Source organism: Branchiostoma floridae, chromosome 6 (genome assembly GCF_000003815.2).
Source record: "Branchiostoma floridae strain S238N-H82 chromosome 6, Bfl_VNyyK, whole genome shotgun sequence".
NCBI lineage: Eukaryota > Metazoa > Chordata > Leptocardii > Amphioxiformes > Branchiostomatidae > Branchiostoma > Branchiostoma floridae.
The window spans coordinates 12968484-12987130 of NC_049984.1; the positions used below are offsets into that span (position 1 = coordinate 12968484).

At 43.3% G+C, this 18647-nt stretch overlaps 2 protein-coding genes across 5 annotated transcripts in view; one reads left to right on the plus strand and one right to left on the minus strand.

The window, feature by feature from the left end:
* Positions 1-3799: 3799 nt before the first annotated feature.
* The window catches only part of LOC118417924 (proline-rich protein 5-like), a 17462-nt gene continuing 2614 nt past the window's right edge, over positions 3800-18647 (minus strand). Inside the window, exons 1-9 of one of the 3 annotated variants that reach the window (XM_035823690.1) lie at positions 12665-13041; positions 11260-11340; positions 10039-10087; positions 9611-9668; positions 9022-9113; positions 7962-8037; positions 6313-6377; positions 5690-5852; positions 3800-5065 (exon numbers count right to left, since the gene is read on the minus strand). In XM_035823690.1, the coding sequence (XP_035679583.1) occupies positions 4812-5065; positions 5690-5852; positions 6313-6377; positions 7962-8037; positions 9022-9113; positions 9611-9668; positions 10039-10087; positions 11260-11340; positions 12665-12744 (918 nt within the window). In that variant the 5' untranslated portion in view covers positions 12745-13041 and the 3' untranslated portion in view covers positions 3800-4811. Of the gene's footprint in view, positions 5066-5689; positions 5853-6312; positions 6378-7961; positions 8038-9021; positions 9114-9610; positions 9669-10038; positions 10088-11259; positions 11341-11647; positions 12277-12664; positions 13042-18647 lie in introns of those variants that run through there. The other 2 variants (XM_035823689.1, XM_035823688.1) reach the window with 2 other exon arrangements.
* On the plus strand, positions 16268-18641 carry LOC118417925. Of its 2 annotated transcripts, XM_035823691.1 has the most exons (3): positions 16268-16673; positions 17467-17618; positions 18435-18641. In XM_035823691.1, the coding sequence occupies exons 2-3, from the start codon at positions 17473-17475 to the stop codon at positions 18631-18633; spliced, it is 345 nt and encodes a 114-aa protein (XP_035679584.1). In that variant the 5' UTR covers positions 16268-16673; positions 17467-17472; the 3' UTR covers positions 18634-18641. The 2 variants fall into 2 exon arrangements, with proteins under 2 accessions (XP_035679584.1, XP_035679586.1); XM_035823693.1 differs by lacking the exon at positions 16268-16673 and having other exon boundaries at positions 17415-17618.

An 18647-nucleotide genomic window follows, 5' to 3' on the forward strand; every position in this document is an offset into this window, starting at 1 on the left:
CAGTTACACATTTCATATGTATCCTATTATGAAATGTCGTGGATTTATGGACTGTTTTAATTAATTATGTAAGTTAGCCCCTAATTTTCATGATTATTATTAAATTACTTATAGCATATCTGAAGCTATCTATATTCCAAATATTATGACAATCCGCACTCCCTTTCCCGAGTTATTCTCCTCCAAAGAGATGATGCAACTACGCAGGTTTGGAAAAAATCCTGTAGAATACCGGAAATTTTTGCCAATCGGACATACATACAATGTCATATATATTACACTGTTAGGCTAGCCCCTGAGGCGTCGCCAAAAATATCTGCAGCACCAGACGGTTAACAACTGTACGAACTGAAGACAATTGACCTAAATTATCTGCACATGTGGGTCAAAGGTCGTATTTGAGCCTAAAACCATCAACACTATTAATTAATAACACTAATATGTATTGAGTAAAATGTCACATTATGTAACTTTGAATCTACAGATATTGTTACTTAACTGATTCGATCTGAGAAAAATAAGCACAAAACAAAAAAAAACAGGAGGCGTGACTCAGCAGGTGCCTAAGTTACCCGGTGTGGTACACTATGAGGCGGTTTACCGGGTATGCAATACAAACAAACATCTGGACGGAGGTAGGTCAGGTTACTAGTACTGCAGGTCAGATTACTAGTACCGTAAACCTCCACCTACAACCTCTACCCTTCGGACAACGTAAGTCCGAACCACACAGCTCCCGCAACAAAATGAACCAATCGACGGAGGCATTCACATCTGTTGCATGTACTTGAAATTTGTGAACCATAATTTGAGAGTGCATGGATGATAAGCTACGACATAAGATTCGTTCTGGACGTTGTAGTGCCTAGTGGCACATAGGCCGGATCGGGCGGCAAGCTATCTTGTTGTTTCTGTGGCAGGACGTATCTTTACAGGGAGGAATTGCTAGGCCTTCCCGCTTTAACTAGCGTGCCCCATTCTACGTCCATTCCGAAGGACGGATGCAGCCCAAACCGAGATGCCCGACCCAGGATTGAACCAGGGTCTCGTTGTTACCGACTTATTGGAACCAGGAGCTCTGTGTGACTGCTATCAGTCATCCACTCTCCTACACCCCTGGTAACCGTGACGAGGATACCCTCAAAAAAGACGGGATTTGCTACTAACGCAGGAAAATTGACACAACATAAATCATGAGCCATAACCATCCTGTAACCATGTGGAAGCAGTTTGGGTTTGCCTGCCATAGGCAATTTGACTGCATGTTGAGGCTGGCATGATTACATGTCTGCAGGTCTATCTATTCTAGTGACCCATTTATGTGGATTAAAAGCTGATCATTTTCTGCTATATTAATTTCTAACCACACCCTTTGAAGTCAGAAAAGGAGACATTGTCCAACAAAGGCATTTAGACCATCTTACTGGAAAGTATCACTGCGGAAGGTGGACTACACGTCGCTAGTCTTTTGCAATACCTGTGAGTTCAGTTGTCGCACCCTCTTCCTCTGAAAACAAAGGTGGAAAGAGGTCGTTTGATGTGATATGTGGACGGATATGTGGATAGATTTGCCCATTTGGTTACGGGGAGGGGGGAGGGGGTTCTGCAGCATGTTAAAAGACCGAGGACTGTTTACTAACACACTCACCGTGAGCTTCTTCGGGTTCCGCTGTCCAACTGACCGGTCCTAACTCGACTCACCTCCAGGTACTCTACCCAACTGAAGAACTCTACTCTGCTCTTCTCCGCTCAGTCCACGGCAACCACACCCCAAAACACCCCCAACAAAACAAACAAACAGCATTGACAAGATAGATATTTTGATAAACAGGTTTACATAGCAAGTGGGCGTGACAGCAAGCACAAAGGGCAAAGGTTAACTTGGCAAGCTGTGGATGGGTCCTTATCATAATAAGTAAACAGCCAGAGAGAACACATCAAACGGTCTCTTTTTACAGCATTGTTATCCAAGGTAGAAGATACGACAACTTATCTCTCAGGTCAGCAAAATTGACCATTGTGTCACGGTGGCATGGTAGGTAGTGAGTCAAGCAAGGATCAGGACAGAGGCATGATGTGGCGGAGATGATAAGCTTTATTCAGGACAATCTGGGCACGTCCTACCCTGTCCGCGTCTCTAGCTGGAATCCCCTGATACGTGTCCCTTCTCAAACCCCTGTACATCTGCTCCCAATTACTCGGGTGACATTCCCCACACCAGGGGGTGATCACAGAGTGATCACGATGTCACCTCGTGACAATTGTTTTTGAGTATCGCCAATTCAGACGTTTTGAGAAAGAATTAGGGCCATGTTCAGGTCCGGACCTGGACACCTGATCCTCCGGACCTGAACCGGATTTGTACCTGAATTTTCTGTACTGGTACCCAACCCTACGAACAATATATTTTTTCAATTGTTATCTCACATCTTAGTCTTCGACTTTATATTTACTTTGGCATTGTATGACATTAGTTATCTGTTTTTCGATACTTTTTTTTAGTTTACGGCATGTATGTGCTCATTTTACAGCTGCTTTGTATGATCTACAGTATGGTCGAAAACCTTTTTTGGAAACGTACGAAAACTGATCCGCGCAAGGATGTCATCCATATAATCAAATCAACATGACGTTTTGTGTGAAAAGTGATATGACCTTGAAGTTGAATAATTTAATCAACGAGCTTGCAAGATTGTTTATGCAATTCTGCAAACTGTCGCTTATTATCTTCCAGATCTAGGTTATTTGATCATTCATTTATTTTTTCATCTTAAGAAGCAACTGGATGGCTGTTTCAGTCAAGCACATACTGATTCCAAAGGAGAACAGTGCACAAAGCAGGTAAATAACAATGTATAGTAAAGGTTGCAATAGAGTTGCTCCTACGCAGGTCTGATGAAAATAGATGAAGATTAATACCGTGGGAAGTTCTTGTAGGACTTTCTTGGGAAAGTCGAACTATGGCTATGACGTGAGGGCTGTATTAATTCGGCACCAAGGACAGGTCCACACCATTATGGCATCGTGGAAGGTTGTAATGATAATCCTTCAGCACCAAGGACAGTTCTACACTATCATAATCACACCATAGCGATGGCTGTAGTAATAGTCTTCAGCATCAAGGACAGTTCTATACTATAATACCATAATGGTGGCATTTTCATAATTACTTTCACTCATTTTCATACTCATATCTCAATAAATATAGTCATAAAGATCTTTGATCTTTGTTTTGTCTTTACCATCTAAAGTTGGCCGTGCCAATCAAGAGGTGTATGTAAGTACCTTGTAATAGTCTGGGTAATTATGTGATTAGCCATGTATTTCAATGTTATGCTATGTTTGAAAATTAGCAACGTCCTAGGTATGTTCATGTAACATTACAGTATGTGAGTTCATGTTTTTTTTCAGACTTGATACCGAATACTGTAAAAAACAGCTATGTAATGACACCATGTTGAAGATGTAATTTATGCAATGATAATTTAGATGGCAACGGAACCATTCAACATAAAGATAAAACTCTGACAGATGTTTAAGCGTGATATATGATACTGTAGGTCATAAAGTATCAAGGTATGTCATGTATTTTCTTGTAATGATAATGACCTCTTGTTGTATTGTCGATTGAGCAATGTAATGGTTCTTAAGGACAAGTATTGTGAAGTGTGGCTAAAAAGGTTCACAAAAAGGTTTAGAACTTTAAGGTGTCCGTCTTCTACGCAATGCTAAAAGGAATGGTTCTAATGTGAACAGGCAACACAAATATCCACAAAATAAAAACAAAATCAGATAGAAATCCGATATTTCAGTCATTTGTAATCATTTAGACATATACAATACAATTCTGTTTTTTTTTTCTTCAAAAATACTCAATCTTCCTACACGGTCAATATCCGATTTACATTACAGAAAAATATACATCATATTTAACACTTATGAATACCGGACGATGTCTACCATTTGCTGTGGAGCAGGTCTGCGTTACATTGTTGGGTTGTTCAGTTACCCTGTGAATATGCAAGACTTTGACAAATAATGTCTTCTAGCTGTCAGTAGTCGTAGGGTTGAATTCATCCGAGGAACAGGTAATTTGATAAAATGGCCTGGCCAAGCAGAACAACCAGCGTATCATGCTTTGGCCTGGCTTCTTGTCATCTCGACACAAGTCGAGTCAACACTGACTTGATTATATGGTTGATATCCGCACGTGCACCACGCCCCCTCCAAAAACGTTTGTGACCATATTGAATGATAGAATAACGGGTACTAATATCGTCGAATGCAAAAAGATAAGACGAAATTAAGACAAAATAAAAGAATTCAATGTTTGGCATACGATGCTCTGTTTGTTAAGTCATTTGCTTAACCTTCCCGGTTGGGATAGATTTCATAAAGAAGGCAACTTCTTTGTTTTGCTCGCATCGATTCGGGGAACCCAGTGAATGTCATCCATATAGTCATATCAGTATGTCTATAGTCAGACCTTACGAGAAATACAATACAACGTCAAGTGCGGATGTGCACATGAAACAACATTAACATTTTCGCATGTTTCCACGTATTACAAACTGAGCAGCCTTGTCGGAACAGGTCAAGATTCTATCTTGTTCCAGATTGTCCTCTGTATACCTCAACCTGATACCTGACCATCTTATTTACACTAACACCTCGTGTGGCTTATGAAAGGTCTCTTCAAAATAGGCTCGCCTTCTTTGAGCGTCGCCAAAAGCCCGACTAAGGCAATCGATATATAAAGATCTGTTCTGTGTGCAGCAATTCTTGTTTTCCCGTAGGTACAGGTGGTCCCTTCAGTCCGACCCTGCCACTTGGGTCACGTTGGCCTGGCTCTTGGGGCTGTCCCCCGCGCCCCCTGCGATGCTGTGCCTCCTGCCGTACCCGCGCGTCATGACCTCCCCCTCCACCAGCGGGTCTAAGCCCTGCCCCACAGCGGACGGCGCGCGCTTGTGCGCCTCCCCCCGACCCGGGGAGGGGAGCTGCTCGTCCAGCTGTTGGGCCGGGAAGAGCTGCATGCTGAGGGGGCGTTCACCTTTCAACGGCTCGTCTGTTGAGAGGGGCAGAGAATCAACAGTTAAGAAGAAAGGTAAAGGGGGTATCTCACTGAAGCTGTGGTACGTTGGTGGCGTCACTGCGGCCAAGCACCCAGACAGAGCGCTCAGCGAATTTCATTTATGAAAAACGAATCTTTTACGCTTTAAGTGTTTTGTTGTCTTTTTAGTCATTCTCGTTTTGCATGATATTCCGATAATTCACATTCCATTACAAAGCCAATGGTAACTCAAATTCGGTTTAGAACGCAGCGACGCTGCCATCGTGCCACCCCAGGTGAGATACCCCCGCAAATACATAATGTTTACTTATACGTGGTCCAGCCTAATGTGAAGGTAAAAACTACTGCTCTGTTTAGTCTTTCTCAAATACATTTTATATACTAGTATAAAGTGACTTGCCCCTCAAGCTCTGCCCTGCCACTTGCTACGTAGCTACATGATGTAATCCAATACCACAGGGCGTCTGATACTTGACTATTTAGGAGCTTGACCATGCAGTATGTGCATAGATAAGTAGTTCATGTCTTATTTACAATGTACAAACTAGATAGGTAGTCCATTTGGTGTTCTACAATTCTAATTCCTATGCTTGTGGAAAAACTCCGGTGCGACCTTACCGCCCAGTGTCTTCTGTCTGAGCACGACGGTGACTGGTTTGTTGGCGGGGATGAGCGGTTCCGGCCCGCCCATGTACAGCCCGCGCAGCCCCAGGTACGGGCTCACTATTCTGGCCACCAGGGACTCCAACTGGAGGTATTCCGGGTTGTTATCGTGTACACTCTGTATAGAACAAAGGACATGGAATAAAACTGAACCTTTCACTCTTACATCCACCAAGAGAGAGAGAGAGAGAGAGGAGGGTTATAAAAACCAATCCGAAACAAGCCCAACCAAACCAGGTATACTATGAATGAATGAATGAATGAATGGTTTGGTCGCGTAAAACATGAAACAAGCTGTATATGGGCACCCCTAACGACTTGTGTGGGTATAGCCATAATGGCTGTCTACAAGATTGGACCAAAGCCAAAGCTTTGACTTCGAATCCTCAAAGTATCCAATTGCACCATTTCCACCTTATACTAATATCTTAACATGCTGTTTCTCTGCAGCACATAACTGCGGACACAAGACAACTTGACAAACATACCAGCTGATTTATACAATACCTCCGTTTTAATGGAGGTGATCTGCAGCTTTTTGAGCAGGACAACAGGAGAAGTGATAACGTTAACGTTACCTGTAAGACAAGCAGCATTTGCGTGATGGAAGGGCTGATGACAACATCCGGGGTATCCAATGCATCTGTGGCGGGAAAACATGATATGTCATAAGTCCTTTCTCGCCTTTTCATCGGTTCAAAATTTGTGATTTTCTATCACTTAAAGTGCGGTATCAAAATCTTTCCTATAATCCTTGAAAGCCCCCGTCGTGGATCATTTCTTGACACAACAGGGAACAACATGTGCAAGTTAGCCATTTCGCTAATCGCCACCATTAGGGAAATGGTGTTGTCGTCATGACGGTTTTTCCTTAGAGCCCTCAAAGACTCTGTACACTGTCTACATGTGTCTTCATGACGCTTTTCATTCTTTCAAGCCCCCACACATACGTAACATCAAATTCCAGCCGGAAGGCGACTGTGAGCCCTGATCACTAAGAGCGATTCTTATTTCGTTAAACCCCACTAACGGACAATATTTCGAAGGCCATGCAATGGCGTCAGACAAGCGTTTTTTTATTTATTTCAACAGTATTAATGATTACGTTGGCCAAAAAGGATCTGTTTACGGTGCCGTTTATGGTAGGGTTTGTGACTGGATTTGATTGTGGAAAGCATAACTCGAAAAGCTGTTCAAACACGTGGAAAAAAGAGAGCAATCGATATCGATGCATGTAGATTATGCAAATGAAAACCTAATCTGCATAATCAATGAGAAAACATCATAGTTCCGTAGTGGAAAATGATGGGTATTTGATACGTGCAAGTTGAGTGAAAGTGAACGTTTTAAATTTCAATTTACACAACTGATGACGATTTCATACTCTGGATATCGCTGTTATTTGGGTAGAGAAGATGATCAGTTGATATAATTTATACAAATAAACCTTATTTGCATCATCAATGAGAAACATTTATAACACGTCAGTCGTAAAGGTCATCATCTAGCGAAGGTTGTGGAACTCTTACAATCGTATTTCGCATGAACACAGTTCGGTGCCTCAGCTATGTGATTTGTACGGTTACAAGCTGACTGAGCCAACTGGAATGAGTGTGGATGTTTCGGATACCGTGCTATATGGCCTGGGGTACGGATCTAAAGCGTGGCTCGGTGTAACTCTTCCCATCAATCGTCTTGGTACAAACAGTGATTAGGATAGACACATGACAGAAGACATCTGTACAGACAGCCACAGTAAATAGAAAATAGGTCTATATACGAAACGAACAGATGACATTGCTTGGGTGCAAATAAGGAGTCCATATGAAACGAATTATACAACATTCAGGTTCACATGCATTTACGTTGGATAACACTGCCCTGACAAAATATACTCGCTCTGCAATGAAATGATATCTAAAACCTCCATGAAATATTTCTAGAGTTTTTTTACTGTTGTATTGGTTGTCCCAAATCGAGGTCATCGACCTGGCTTTCAGGACGGGGGTGTCGACCTGCGTTCCTTCAGTACCTGAGAAAGCTGCTAGCGGGCCCAAAATATTATTTTGTGACCTCAATGGCCACCCACATACCAAAATTATACAAATCCATCAAAAAGGATCTTGAGTTACCGGAGCAAACACACAGTCATACACAAACACCCCCGTCGGAGATCACTAGTAACCTCTTCCCGGAGGTAAAAAAAAAACATGGAAAATGAACTTACCTGAAAATGCTATCTTCAACAAGATTGTGTCTCTGAAACCGACTAACGACATCTCTCTAACAGAAAAGCCCGTGGCCTGTGAAAAGATAACAGTCAGCCTTAGAGTTCATTTGAGGTTTAATGTTGTAGATGTTATACACTGTAGTATACACTATCCCACGGGATGATAGAAGCTTGGCATAGCAGCATACCTGAGTCACCATAGTGATCAATTTGTTCAGATTTCTGAGGCTGGATAGCTAGACTAACCCAGTTTCTATTTTAGTTACTAATCAGTAGTAGTTCGTGACTAAACAAAGGGGTTACGTGTTGGAATTTACCCTTGAACCCTTGTCACTAGAGGTGGTGCTATATAAGGCTAATTGAGAGTGGATGTAGAGGGGTGTGAAATGAAGGACCGTGTGTGTGTATGTGTGACAATGCGGTAAGTCTTTTTTCCCCATTTTGTCATTTGGCGTCGTTGTTCTCAACATAGATATCCACAAAACGTAATTCAATATATATATATGATCACTGCGGCATTCCTGGCCTGCTAGAGGGTAAGGGGCGGCTGCGGTAAGCAGAAGATGAAATTTCAGCCCCCGAACTTCCGAAACAGCTTCCGTTTGGCCGTGGCTGTTCACACTGACAGTATGTCACTGTCAATACAATTTTTGGTACTATTGACAGGATGTTCCTTTCCAAATCTTGTGAACAACTTATGATCCTGTCAAATGGTACAAAATTATGACTTATTTACATTTCTGAGCAAGAATAATCAACTAAAATGATGAAAATGGATGTTCAAAAAGAAAATATCGTATCCGTGGATTAATCCAAATAAACTTCCACATGCCAGGCTTGAAAGTCGACCACTTTACCCCCTGAGCCTTCGCACCAATGCTTTGATTGGATGTCTACTGATTCTGAGGCTGTGCTTCCTGCCAATACGACTTTCTGCTTTATTGATCAGATGTTCCTGTCAATAACCACGCCGTTTCCATTGTCATCCCTCCCATCATCTCTTTACCTTGTGATACACAGAAGCATATATCTTTTTATCATTATACAGTCAGACTACCTGCACGGGACAGAATATGGCTTGCAGCATGGGCAGCACCTCGCAGAAGAAATAATCCCATATGTCCGACAGACACTCCAGCAGCTGTTGGCCTGTAGACACAAAGAACGCCATGTGAGACAAATAGAAGCGCCGCGGTGATCAGTCTTCAGCATTCAGCAGTGTCACGACAATCTGTGCAATTGCTGAACTAAAAGTTTGCAGTGCGGTCCTTTTATACCCATTTTACAACATGGTAGATAAAGAACGAATACTTATCTATGTTTTGTGTGCGATTTGTTCTCCTTTGAATCATATATCTATAGAGAGGAATCTACACGAGAGTTTGAACGTTTGATCATATTTTAAAACATTGCCTTGAAATGTACGATTGTATCCAGCTTTCAAAAATTACTCGCAATTCTTAAAAGTGTTCGATTTAGTTTGTAAAGCACTGGTGTACTGTATGATTTTCTATAAATCCAACATGTCAACAATGCAAGGACATTGCCGTCTTTGATTCACACGATCACTCAAACATGGCAGACAATCTAATGCTTCAGACACGAGAGTGCAGAAAAATAAGGAATAAAACAGAAATCGTGATTACCTTTTTCTCTCTTGATCTTTTCCCGTAGAATCACCATTCCTTTCTTCAATAACTGATTCTAGAGATGAAAGATGTGAAAAAAGCTTTAATATTGTCTAGAGTGAATGGTCTTATTTGTGCTAAAAACAAGCGAGCAAATATATCAGCTGTTTTGGGGTTACTCTGTATTACACTCCATCATGAGACATACAATCAAATCATAAGTGTAACCAGTACAGGGAATCATACGACATTTGGTGTGGTCACACGACAGAACCAACTGCCGAAAAGGACATAAGACAGTCTTTTCCGTAACAATACTTTGTACGACATATCGACGATTATCCCGAGAAGGTCTTCAGTTTGCCATCGTACGGTGATCGTACGACATATGTAACCGGAGCGTCGCAAGTCTAAATTCTTATTGGTCAGTACTAAAATCACTTTACCTGGAAGTAGTCTAAAATGAATGGTCCGACTTCTGTCTTCATAAGCATTCTGGGAACAGAAAAATAACAAAGTTAATGATTCACTGGTATCATGTCTAATAGAGTAATTGGTCTATTGATTGTAATCGATTTATCTTCGATACTTTGATTAAATGCTTAACCTACCAGGCTACATAAACCTTACAGAGAAGTTACGGGTTATCTAGAGATACTGAGTCTATCCAGGGATATTGATGTGGATCATAGAAAAACTGATAACCCTCTTGACAGGGTCGGTATCGTAGTAAGAACTGGTGACACATTGATACTCTGCAGTGTTTACTCTTGTTTAGGTTACACATACACCAGGCTAGAGGTATTTATCACGCGTCCAGACAATAGATATTGCTCTATTCAAAGAGACGTCTGACTTTCCAAAGATATAAGCCTTCTAGACCCACTGATTCGATCTAGCTATGCCTTGATTATGGGATGATTGGTGAGAGGAATATCCCTCTCGCGGGAAAGGAGATTATCACAAATTGAGATTGTAAGTCCACACGCAACAAAACTGGGTCAAATGTCCTTTAGACCCGACGTGAGAGCTGGCCGGGCTGTGTAGGTATGGGTTTAAAAGCTTATAGTAGATTTTATATCTTCACATTTCAGAAATGTGATACTGTGGTGTGACAAAATGTACTGTTTCGAGGTAAGGAAACAACCACCGTTTGAGGCCCTTACGTGCGCCGGTAGTTCTGAATGAATCCAGGCACAGTGGCTGGGTAAGATATCTGGTGCCTTTCAAAGGCATAGTGTGTTCAGTAAAGGGTAGGGTAGTGTTTTCTCGGCTAATAAAGCGGCTGGCATGTATGCAGGGGTCAGCACGAGCCGTGCAAAGGTCCACACAAAGGTTCCCCTTTACATCGCAGTGACGTAGAGTGAAAAGAGAACTTGGCTTATTGTCGCCCTGTCACAAGACCAAGGTGCTGGTTGACCATAAAGCATGGCAAACAACTTCGGCGTTGCCATGTATCGGTGTGCTGCATAATAAAGGAATTCTTTTCTTCACACCGATCGAGACGTACACGCAAGCCATAACCCTTCAACCTGCCGCTCTAAGGTTTAGCATTCTGTGTCCTAGACTAATTTTGTCGCAGGTAAGTTACTGGCAGTGCAGGTGGTCCCCGATTAAGTGCCTTCACCTTAAATGAACCGGTTTGAAATCCGAAGTAACAGACTGACCTTATCTTCTCGTTTAACAAGTCCAGCTCATTTGGCGGTAGTTTCTTGTGTTGGAATAGCGACACCACTGCGCTCTGCACGCTGGAAAACAACAAACACAAAACGAGCGTCGTAAGTACAGAGGCGCCTCATTCCGTACACTTCATGCATGAACATATGTGAGTTACGTATGTACGTACTGCTCTACTCCACTGGCTCGTGCACATTCCGCTGTATAGCGACCAACATTACGACAGACATTCCGAAAGGGCATTGATGGTCAGGACACATGCATATGACAGTTTCAAGCATGTTAAACCCGGAACTATGGATTCACTACCAAATCGAGAACACACACACAAACACACGCACGCATATGGCACTTAACACCGTGTAGTATTTACGGTACATTATCGCATCCGGGGAGTTGTAGAGTGCGGCGGCGGCGGCGTGCTTGTCGTTGAGGATGATGGACGGGCAGGATGAGCGGCGCCCCCGCCGGACCTGCCCGAGCATTTCGAACATGGCTCCGTCCCTCGCCGCCCTGCCAGCGCTGCGGGTCCTGTCAACAAACCTGGCACACACAGCTCGCCTTTCTGTCGGGTCACCCACCCTATCCACCTGTCGCCTGTGTGCCACACATCACGTGACTTTACTCGGAGGGTTATTTTTTCAGGCTCTTGACTGCATGCCACACAGGCCTGTTGTGTTAGAATTTAGAGAGGAATGCTGATAACAAATAGCACCCTCTTTACATTGGTAAGACTGATATTCTTTGCACAGATGTTTGGGGAACAGTCAGGTAAAGTGTTGCGCCCCTGTTGGTTTGTTCTCGCCTGCGCTGGGAAGCTGGAGGATTAATTAGCCGGTAGTGTACTTAGGTTCCGGTTACAGCCCCACGCTTCGAGTGTCAAGCCTAGAAACTTATACAACAACATACAGAGTCTACCCCAGTTTGAATGCCAGGAATCTTTTCTCAGAATGATTAGCAGATGAAATAGAAAACGCAGTCTGGTAACTCGTATTTGAGTAAAAACTGTGTTGTATGTGCTTCGTTCTTGAGAGTTGAACCCCTTTTAAAACAAATTGAGGGAAAGAAAACGTATAGCTATTCCATGCAGGGATAGAATAGAAATTTCAAAATTAATGGGCTAGAGATATAGAAAACTAACACACAGTTTGCCAACAAACAACGAAATCATTTCGCTTAGCCGTTTGTATTTTTTTCCACACCATAACAAACATTTGATAATTTTGGAATCAATTCAGCCGTCACCAACGTGAAGTGACCTAGCACCTGTTTTAAACGCGCTTTATCCCAAGGACGGCTACTAGATACCATTCAAATGTCATGGATGTTTAAAACCCTACAATAACAAGAGAAGCTTGGCACATCGCCCCCCTCCCCACATTGTTTAAACATTACCTCACAATCAGGTTGGTAAGTTGCTGACGACTCCGTCTGCGGCGAAAGGTTTGCGGTTCTGCCGACCACAGGGCCCCCATGGACGGTCACTCCCACCGGCCTTACATCCGTCAGCACCTCTGCCCGGACACTAAACACACCGTAGTGCGGGCACCCACTTTACTTTTCTTCACACAGTCAAGAGCATTGCTTTGGTCTTTGTGAGCACGATAAATAGAATTATTGATTAATCTATATCCCGGCTGCTGAAAGCTGTTATGTTTCTGGCTCCCCTTCATAATCACGCATACCTGGATCTAACCAAGGGGAACAGAGGCGTGGCGAAACACAGGAAGTGTTGGAGGAGGTAAACACCTGACTCGATTCCTTGAGATCTAAGGCATCTGATGAAGACACAACATGTCGCCCGTGTCCACAGGGTAATGTTAGGCGGATTAATATTAAAAAAAAAATATATATATATATATATATATATAAACAAACTTTTTAATGAGCAAACTACAGGAAAATAATGAATTTCAGATCATCTTATGCTTTCCTGTACCATTCGTTAAAGTATATTTTCAAAATGCCGGTCACGGGTAGAAGAAGGGAGTGGCATAAACATGTCCTGAAACACAGAACTGCATCTACCGCGTGTCTAGACGGGCCGGGTTCTGGGTTTCATTTTCAAACGTTATATTTCATTTGCGTGTATTGTGGGAGGTATGCAGCTTTGACTGGAGATGCGATAAGATTTCGGATTGGCCAGGATTTTCTTGGAATGTGTGCCATTTTCAGAGATATAGATCAGTCTGAAATCGCAAATGTCAAAATTATTGATCGATTCGGTAAGCATTCTGTAGGCTGACTGCCGCTACTAGTATTTCCTATAAACGCTTGATTTGTTGTGTTGTTTTTTTTTTACTTCTTCGTCTTCTAATGTTAATGGCCCTCTCAGCAATGAGCTATTTGGTAGCCTTGTCCAAGTTTTGTGTTAGACTAGATTTGTGACACTTTTATGTAGGTATATATCCTGACTTGTTGTGACCTGTACTTCGCCCGGTTGGGCAAAATTGTACAATAAAGGTCTTCATTCATTCATTCAATAAAGAGCTGTATTTCAACTGCCTGGCTCCGCTATTACTTCTCACTGCCAAATGATGAATAAGGAGCTTCATTAGGATTACATCGTTTTCTCGTTGTAACATCTGTTGCTCTCCCTGAGCGTGGCTAGCCTATAGCTAGCTCAAAACCACGCGTGATTGCATAAGGTGAAGGTAACTGTTAAACACAGATAAAACCGCAAGGGGGCGCTTCCACGGACAAAAATCGAAACAGGACCTGCACTAGTTCCCAAATCTCTTCTTTCCTCTTCGCAAATACGTATTGGCGAAGAGGACAGAAGAGACTCGGGAGCTAATACAGTTGGATACCAAGTTAGACCAGCACGTCCTAAACCTTCGGGTAATCATGTTTTCTATCGCTAAATAACTGTCAGACATTGTGTTATGATGACTTGGGTACACACTGTCTTATGTGGATATCTAATGATTGACGTGCAACAGCGTGAGATATTACGGGAGCACGCTGATTTGACGTGAGGCAAGACACGAAGCACCAGGGGGGTCGTGTCGGTACGTCCTACTGATCGAATGGCTTCAGACGAAAATACTGCAAAAAACATGTTTACGCAAAATCTTGAGTGGAATAAAAATTTCTCAGGTGTGTGATAATGTTCCAAACACACACGCACACACATACACATACACACACACGCACACACACACATACATACATACACGCACGCATATGTTGGCATATTTCGTCTTAAATACATGTATTTCGACAAACAGAAGCAGGTCGCTTTACTGACAGATAGCTAGTTAAAGGAGAGTATGCGTTTTCCCGCCACTTGCTACGTTGACGTGATTATCTTACGACAATTATGTCCGCCTTCGGAAACACATTACTGATAACTACATTCAGCCACCAGAGCTGGCGATAATACACTTTGACGCAGGCGTACGAGTGTAAGATTCACTTGTATTACGCAGACGTATATAAGACTCACTTGTATAACTCATTATCAACCTGAATTAATCATTACTTCCAAGAACTGAGGAAGGAGACTTACGTGCGACTGGAGCATTATTTCTGTTGGTGTAACGGTTCGTAAATATAATATACGATCCTTCCGATGGATTGAAACATGACGATTTGGGGACAATCATTTTCAGGTAATGCAAAAGTATAGACCGACCATCTCAACTTGAAGGTCATCTGGGACAGCCCATTATATCATCTGTTTGGATTGCTTGCGTAATAGGACCATCACACTAAAACCCATGTAAAACCGAAGCAACAGGAATCAAGCAGAACCAGCCTGAATGAACAATTTGCAAACTTCGTGCCACATTCGGGCGGGAATTCCAAATGGACCTAATACCTCGTCACACGAGAGGCGGAATGAGCCAGAATGCCGTCTAAATGAAAATTCATGTATATTCCTGGGTATTCGTAGTACATTCTAGAAATTCTCACTGCATTCCAGATACTTGTGTGCATTCTTGTAGCCGGCGCCGGCCGGTTCGCCAGCGAATAAGATCAGAAAGTTTCGAATAATGTCGGAATGTCTTAGAATGCGGTCATACTGCAGTTTAGAATACACTTTGAATGTCGTCCGATATTTCTCCACCTCAACACCTCATGATGCATCTCGAAAGTTTGCATGACAAAAACATTCGGGACTGCCACAGAATTTCTAGCATACACTACGAATTCCCAGGAATATACTAAAGGTTTTATTCAGACGGCAGTCTGGCTCATTCGGATTTTCGTGTGGTAGTCTGTGTCCGCGTGGCACGATCGGGAGCGCGTTGGTCTCAGGCCCGAGAGGTCCCGGGTTCAAATCCGCTTGCCGTGTCACCGATCTTGTGCCCTTGGGAAAGGCACTTTACACGACTTTCCTCACCTAACTCAGGTGTAAATGAGTAGATAGCTTCGGCTAGTGGCAGTGACAGGCCTTTGTTGTGGTGACAGGCCATAGGGGCATGTTCGGGCATGACGCACCCGCCATGACACACGAGTCAGGGGTAGGAGGAACCCCTTACATCCTTGGTCGGAAGTCCTCCTAGGAGACGGAAACTCCAAATAACAAACCTGCATCTGCTGGGGCCGTCTTACACGTTGCAAACAATTGCCCCTGTAGGACTTAGTGCGCCAGTGGACGAGAGGGTGGTGGAGTAGGAAGTGCACACCCCTCCTTCACCTTAAAAAAAAAAAGTGCAGGCCAGGCAGACGGGTCGCCTTAAACCCACCCTGTCTGCCTACCATTGTCTTCCGAGACAGACGGATGCCAAAACAAACAAAAAAGTCTGTGTCATACAAGCTATCTAGCTAGCAGGACCTAACCAGCTACTATCCAAGCAGAGGTTGGGCTACGGCTTGTAATGTTTAAAACAGGTTTAAAAGAAATTGGTCATATTCGTGGTAGAGAGGTATCATACACCTTAGCCCACACCGCAAACAATGTAACTTCACGGAGGTTTGCTAGCCTCCATAGTAGGATCTCTGAGGCCATTTTTGGATCACAATACACTTTTGCTGGCCATTTCTTTTTGTACTGGGAGGCTGATTGCCGGCCGTCGCTGATTACTGGCCCCAATGAAGTTTCAATCAGCGACTGAGTACAAAACGAAATGGCCAGCAAAAGAGTATTATGACCCAAGGCATCAGAGAGCCTGCTATGGAGGCTAGAGGTTTGCGTCCTACGTCTTCGTCTGTATCACGCTAGCGTCTAGAATTGGCAACCCCAAGGGTGTCATTACAGCAACATTTGTACGTATGCGTGGAATGGCCCGTTTCTTAAAGTGTTGTGGCCGAAGGCACCTTCTGTGCGTGTTTGCGAAACGAGAGCGCTGGGGATTTCAAGTAATTGCTGACGGAGTTTATATGTGCGCCTGTCAAAGTCCATCACACAACAGACACTGCAGGGTGTTATTGTCGTGGAAGCAAGTTTACCAGAGAGGTAAGGATATGAAAAAAACTTGTTTTTGAAACTCTTCCGTTATTATATCTCCAACAAGGACTGCGTTAGTCAAAAGTTTTGACGAAATTTTTGACGAGTAGCTTGAATCAATGACGATGGCGTCTATCACGGTCTGTGTTATAACTTAAGTCATTTTCCCTACGTTGAAGGCAAATATTTGGCTGCTTTCTAGAGCAGCATCAACAGGTCATCTGCCACAAATTATAGAAACCGAGGACATAACCGCACCCTCTTGAACAACGAATATGTCGATACTGTAACACCATTGTGTGGTAGAATGTTAGTTTCGAGTGAGCGATGAACTTTGTAGAATGATATATTTTATGTTTTTTATGTTTTCATCTTTACTTAGAAGCGTCAGAATTACTTACTGGGTTATAGCACTTGTGCTAGCATAAAAATCTACATGTTGCTCGTATCTGTAAACCGTTATTTTGTTGTGAGCTATACTTAACCCCGTGGGTACATTTATCAGTAACGGTCTTCACTCAATATTTTGAAAGCATGGGATATGGTAGCCTCTTGGCTCTACCAGGCTCCACAGATCGCTGAAAAATAGCAGAAATTGGCCAAACAAGACAGTAAACACGCCAGAGCAGTTTTAGGACCTAAGGAGGCTGCCTAACACTCACAGGGCAATTAACTCGTACTAAGCTTTTATTTCTAACTTGGCCAAAGACCCCTATTCGGCTAGGCGGGAGTCTGGTAGAGACTAGGGATGTGTCGTTGTAATAACAACAAGGTTTCAACATAATCTCCGACCCGGTTGTAGGCAGACATGGGACGGAAGCGGAAGAGGTCCAGCAGTAGCGGCAATGTCCTGCCGGTCTCCTACGTCTCCACCATGAACAGTCGGCTGTGCGACAACAATTCTAAACGCGAGGACTACGAGCGCCGCTGGCATGACGACTTCTTCCGAGGATGGTAAGCGGCCAATTTCTATTGCTTAAGGCGTGGAGGAAAGAGATATACAGTGTTTGCATGATAGTTGAAAATCTCAAGATGTGTCATATGCCATGCGTAACGGTTCCTGACAACTTGCTATCGCTGGATCCTATTCATTATTTGTATAATATAGAGGAGAGTCATGACTGATGATCTTATTGCTCGCCGCATTTCATTGCTCATGGGAACTGGCTTTTGCATAATATACCTGCGCATTTGGACAAGACCCAAACCGAACGATAATTGGTGCCGCATGACAATAGGTACCACAGCGTTAGTCGGAAAAGATATAACCGGTGTTGTTGTTTTTTTGTCACGATATACGAGCCGTAAGCCCATGACAAGACGCTATCCAGCGTGAACATCGTTCTTGGTTCGTTTGATAGGCCATTCCATTCGTCGCTAGATATCCCGCCAACGTTTCGGATCCGGAACCAATGTACACTTTAGTGATCTACCCGATAGGCAAGTTTCAATTCCTAGTCCAGACCTCAAGATATCACGAATCAACTGAATGTGTATATAGCTTGTGCCTGTGTAAGGCATTGTGTCTACTTGCCGGGGATTTTCATGTCAACCACGCTCAACATTAGCCATTTTGGTTGCTGCGCTGCACGATAATATTGCACAGTTTCACACTGCCTGTGCTCTAGTGCACATTCTCGGTCAATCTTCTACCTAAATGGCACTGTTCAAATCCCACCCATTACTGACAACACCTTCTGACCTGCCTTGTCACTGTCGTGATTTCCGCTTGAAAGGGTCTTGATGCGGGTGTTTTTACCAATCCCTCAGGAAGAGGCCTTCCAACCGGGGATGTGATTCACAGAGCGACCCTCATCACATCAAAGGCGACATCGCGACTAAGATGTGCTCGCTCGGGTTCAAAGTCGGCAGTCTTCACGGGCATAACGACTTGGAGGAGGTGAACGAGAAAATGGAGGAATATACTAAGGAATGGGTGGAGGGCTTAGGCACTCGAAGTCGGAGCTAGATGATGAACATTCA

Bases quoted from the DNA above. Each gene is read 5' to 3' on its own strand.
- LOC118417925 (XM_035823691.1), top strand. From the start codon at position 17,473: ATGGGACGGAAGCGGAAGAGGTCCAGCAGTAGCGGCAATGTCCTGCCG. The intron at 17,619-18,434 runs GTAAGCGGCCAA...CCAATCCCTCAG, and splicing joins GACGACTTCTTCCGAGGATG to GAAGAGGCCTTCCAACCGGG.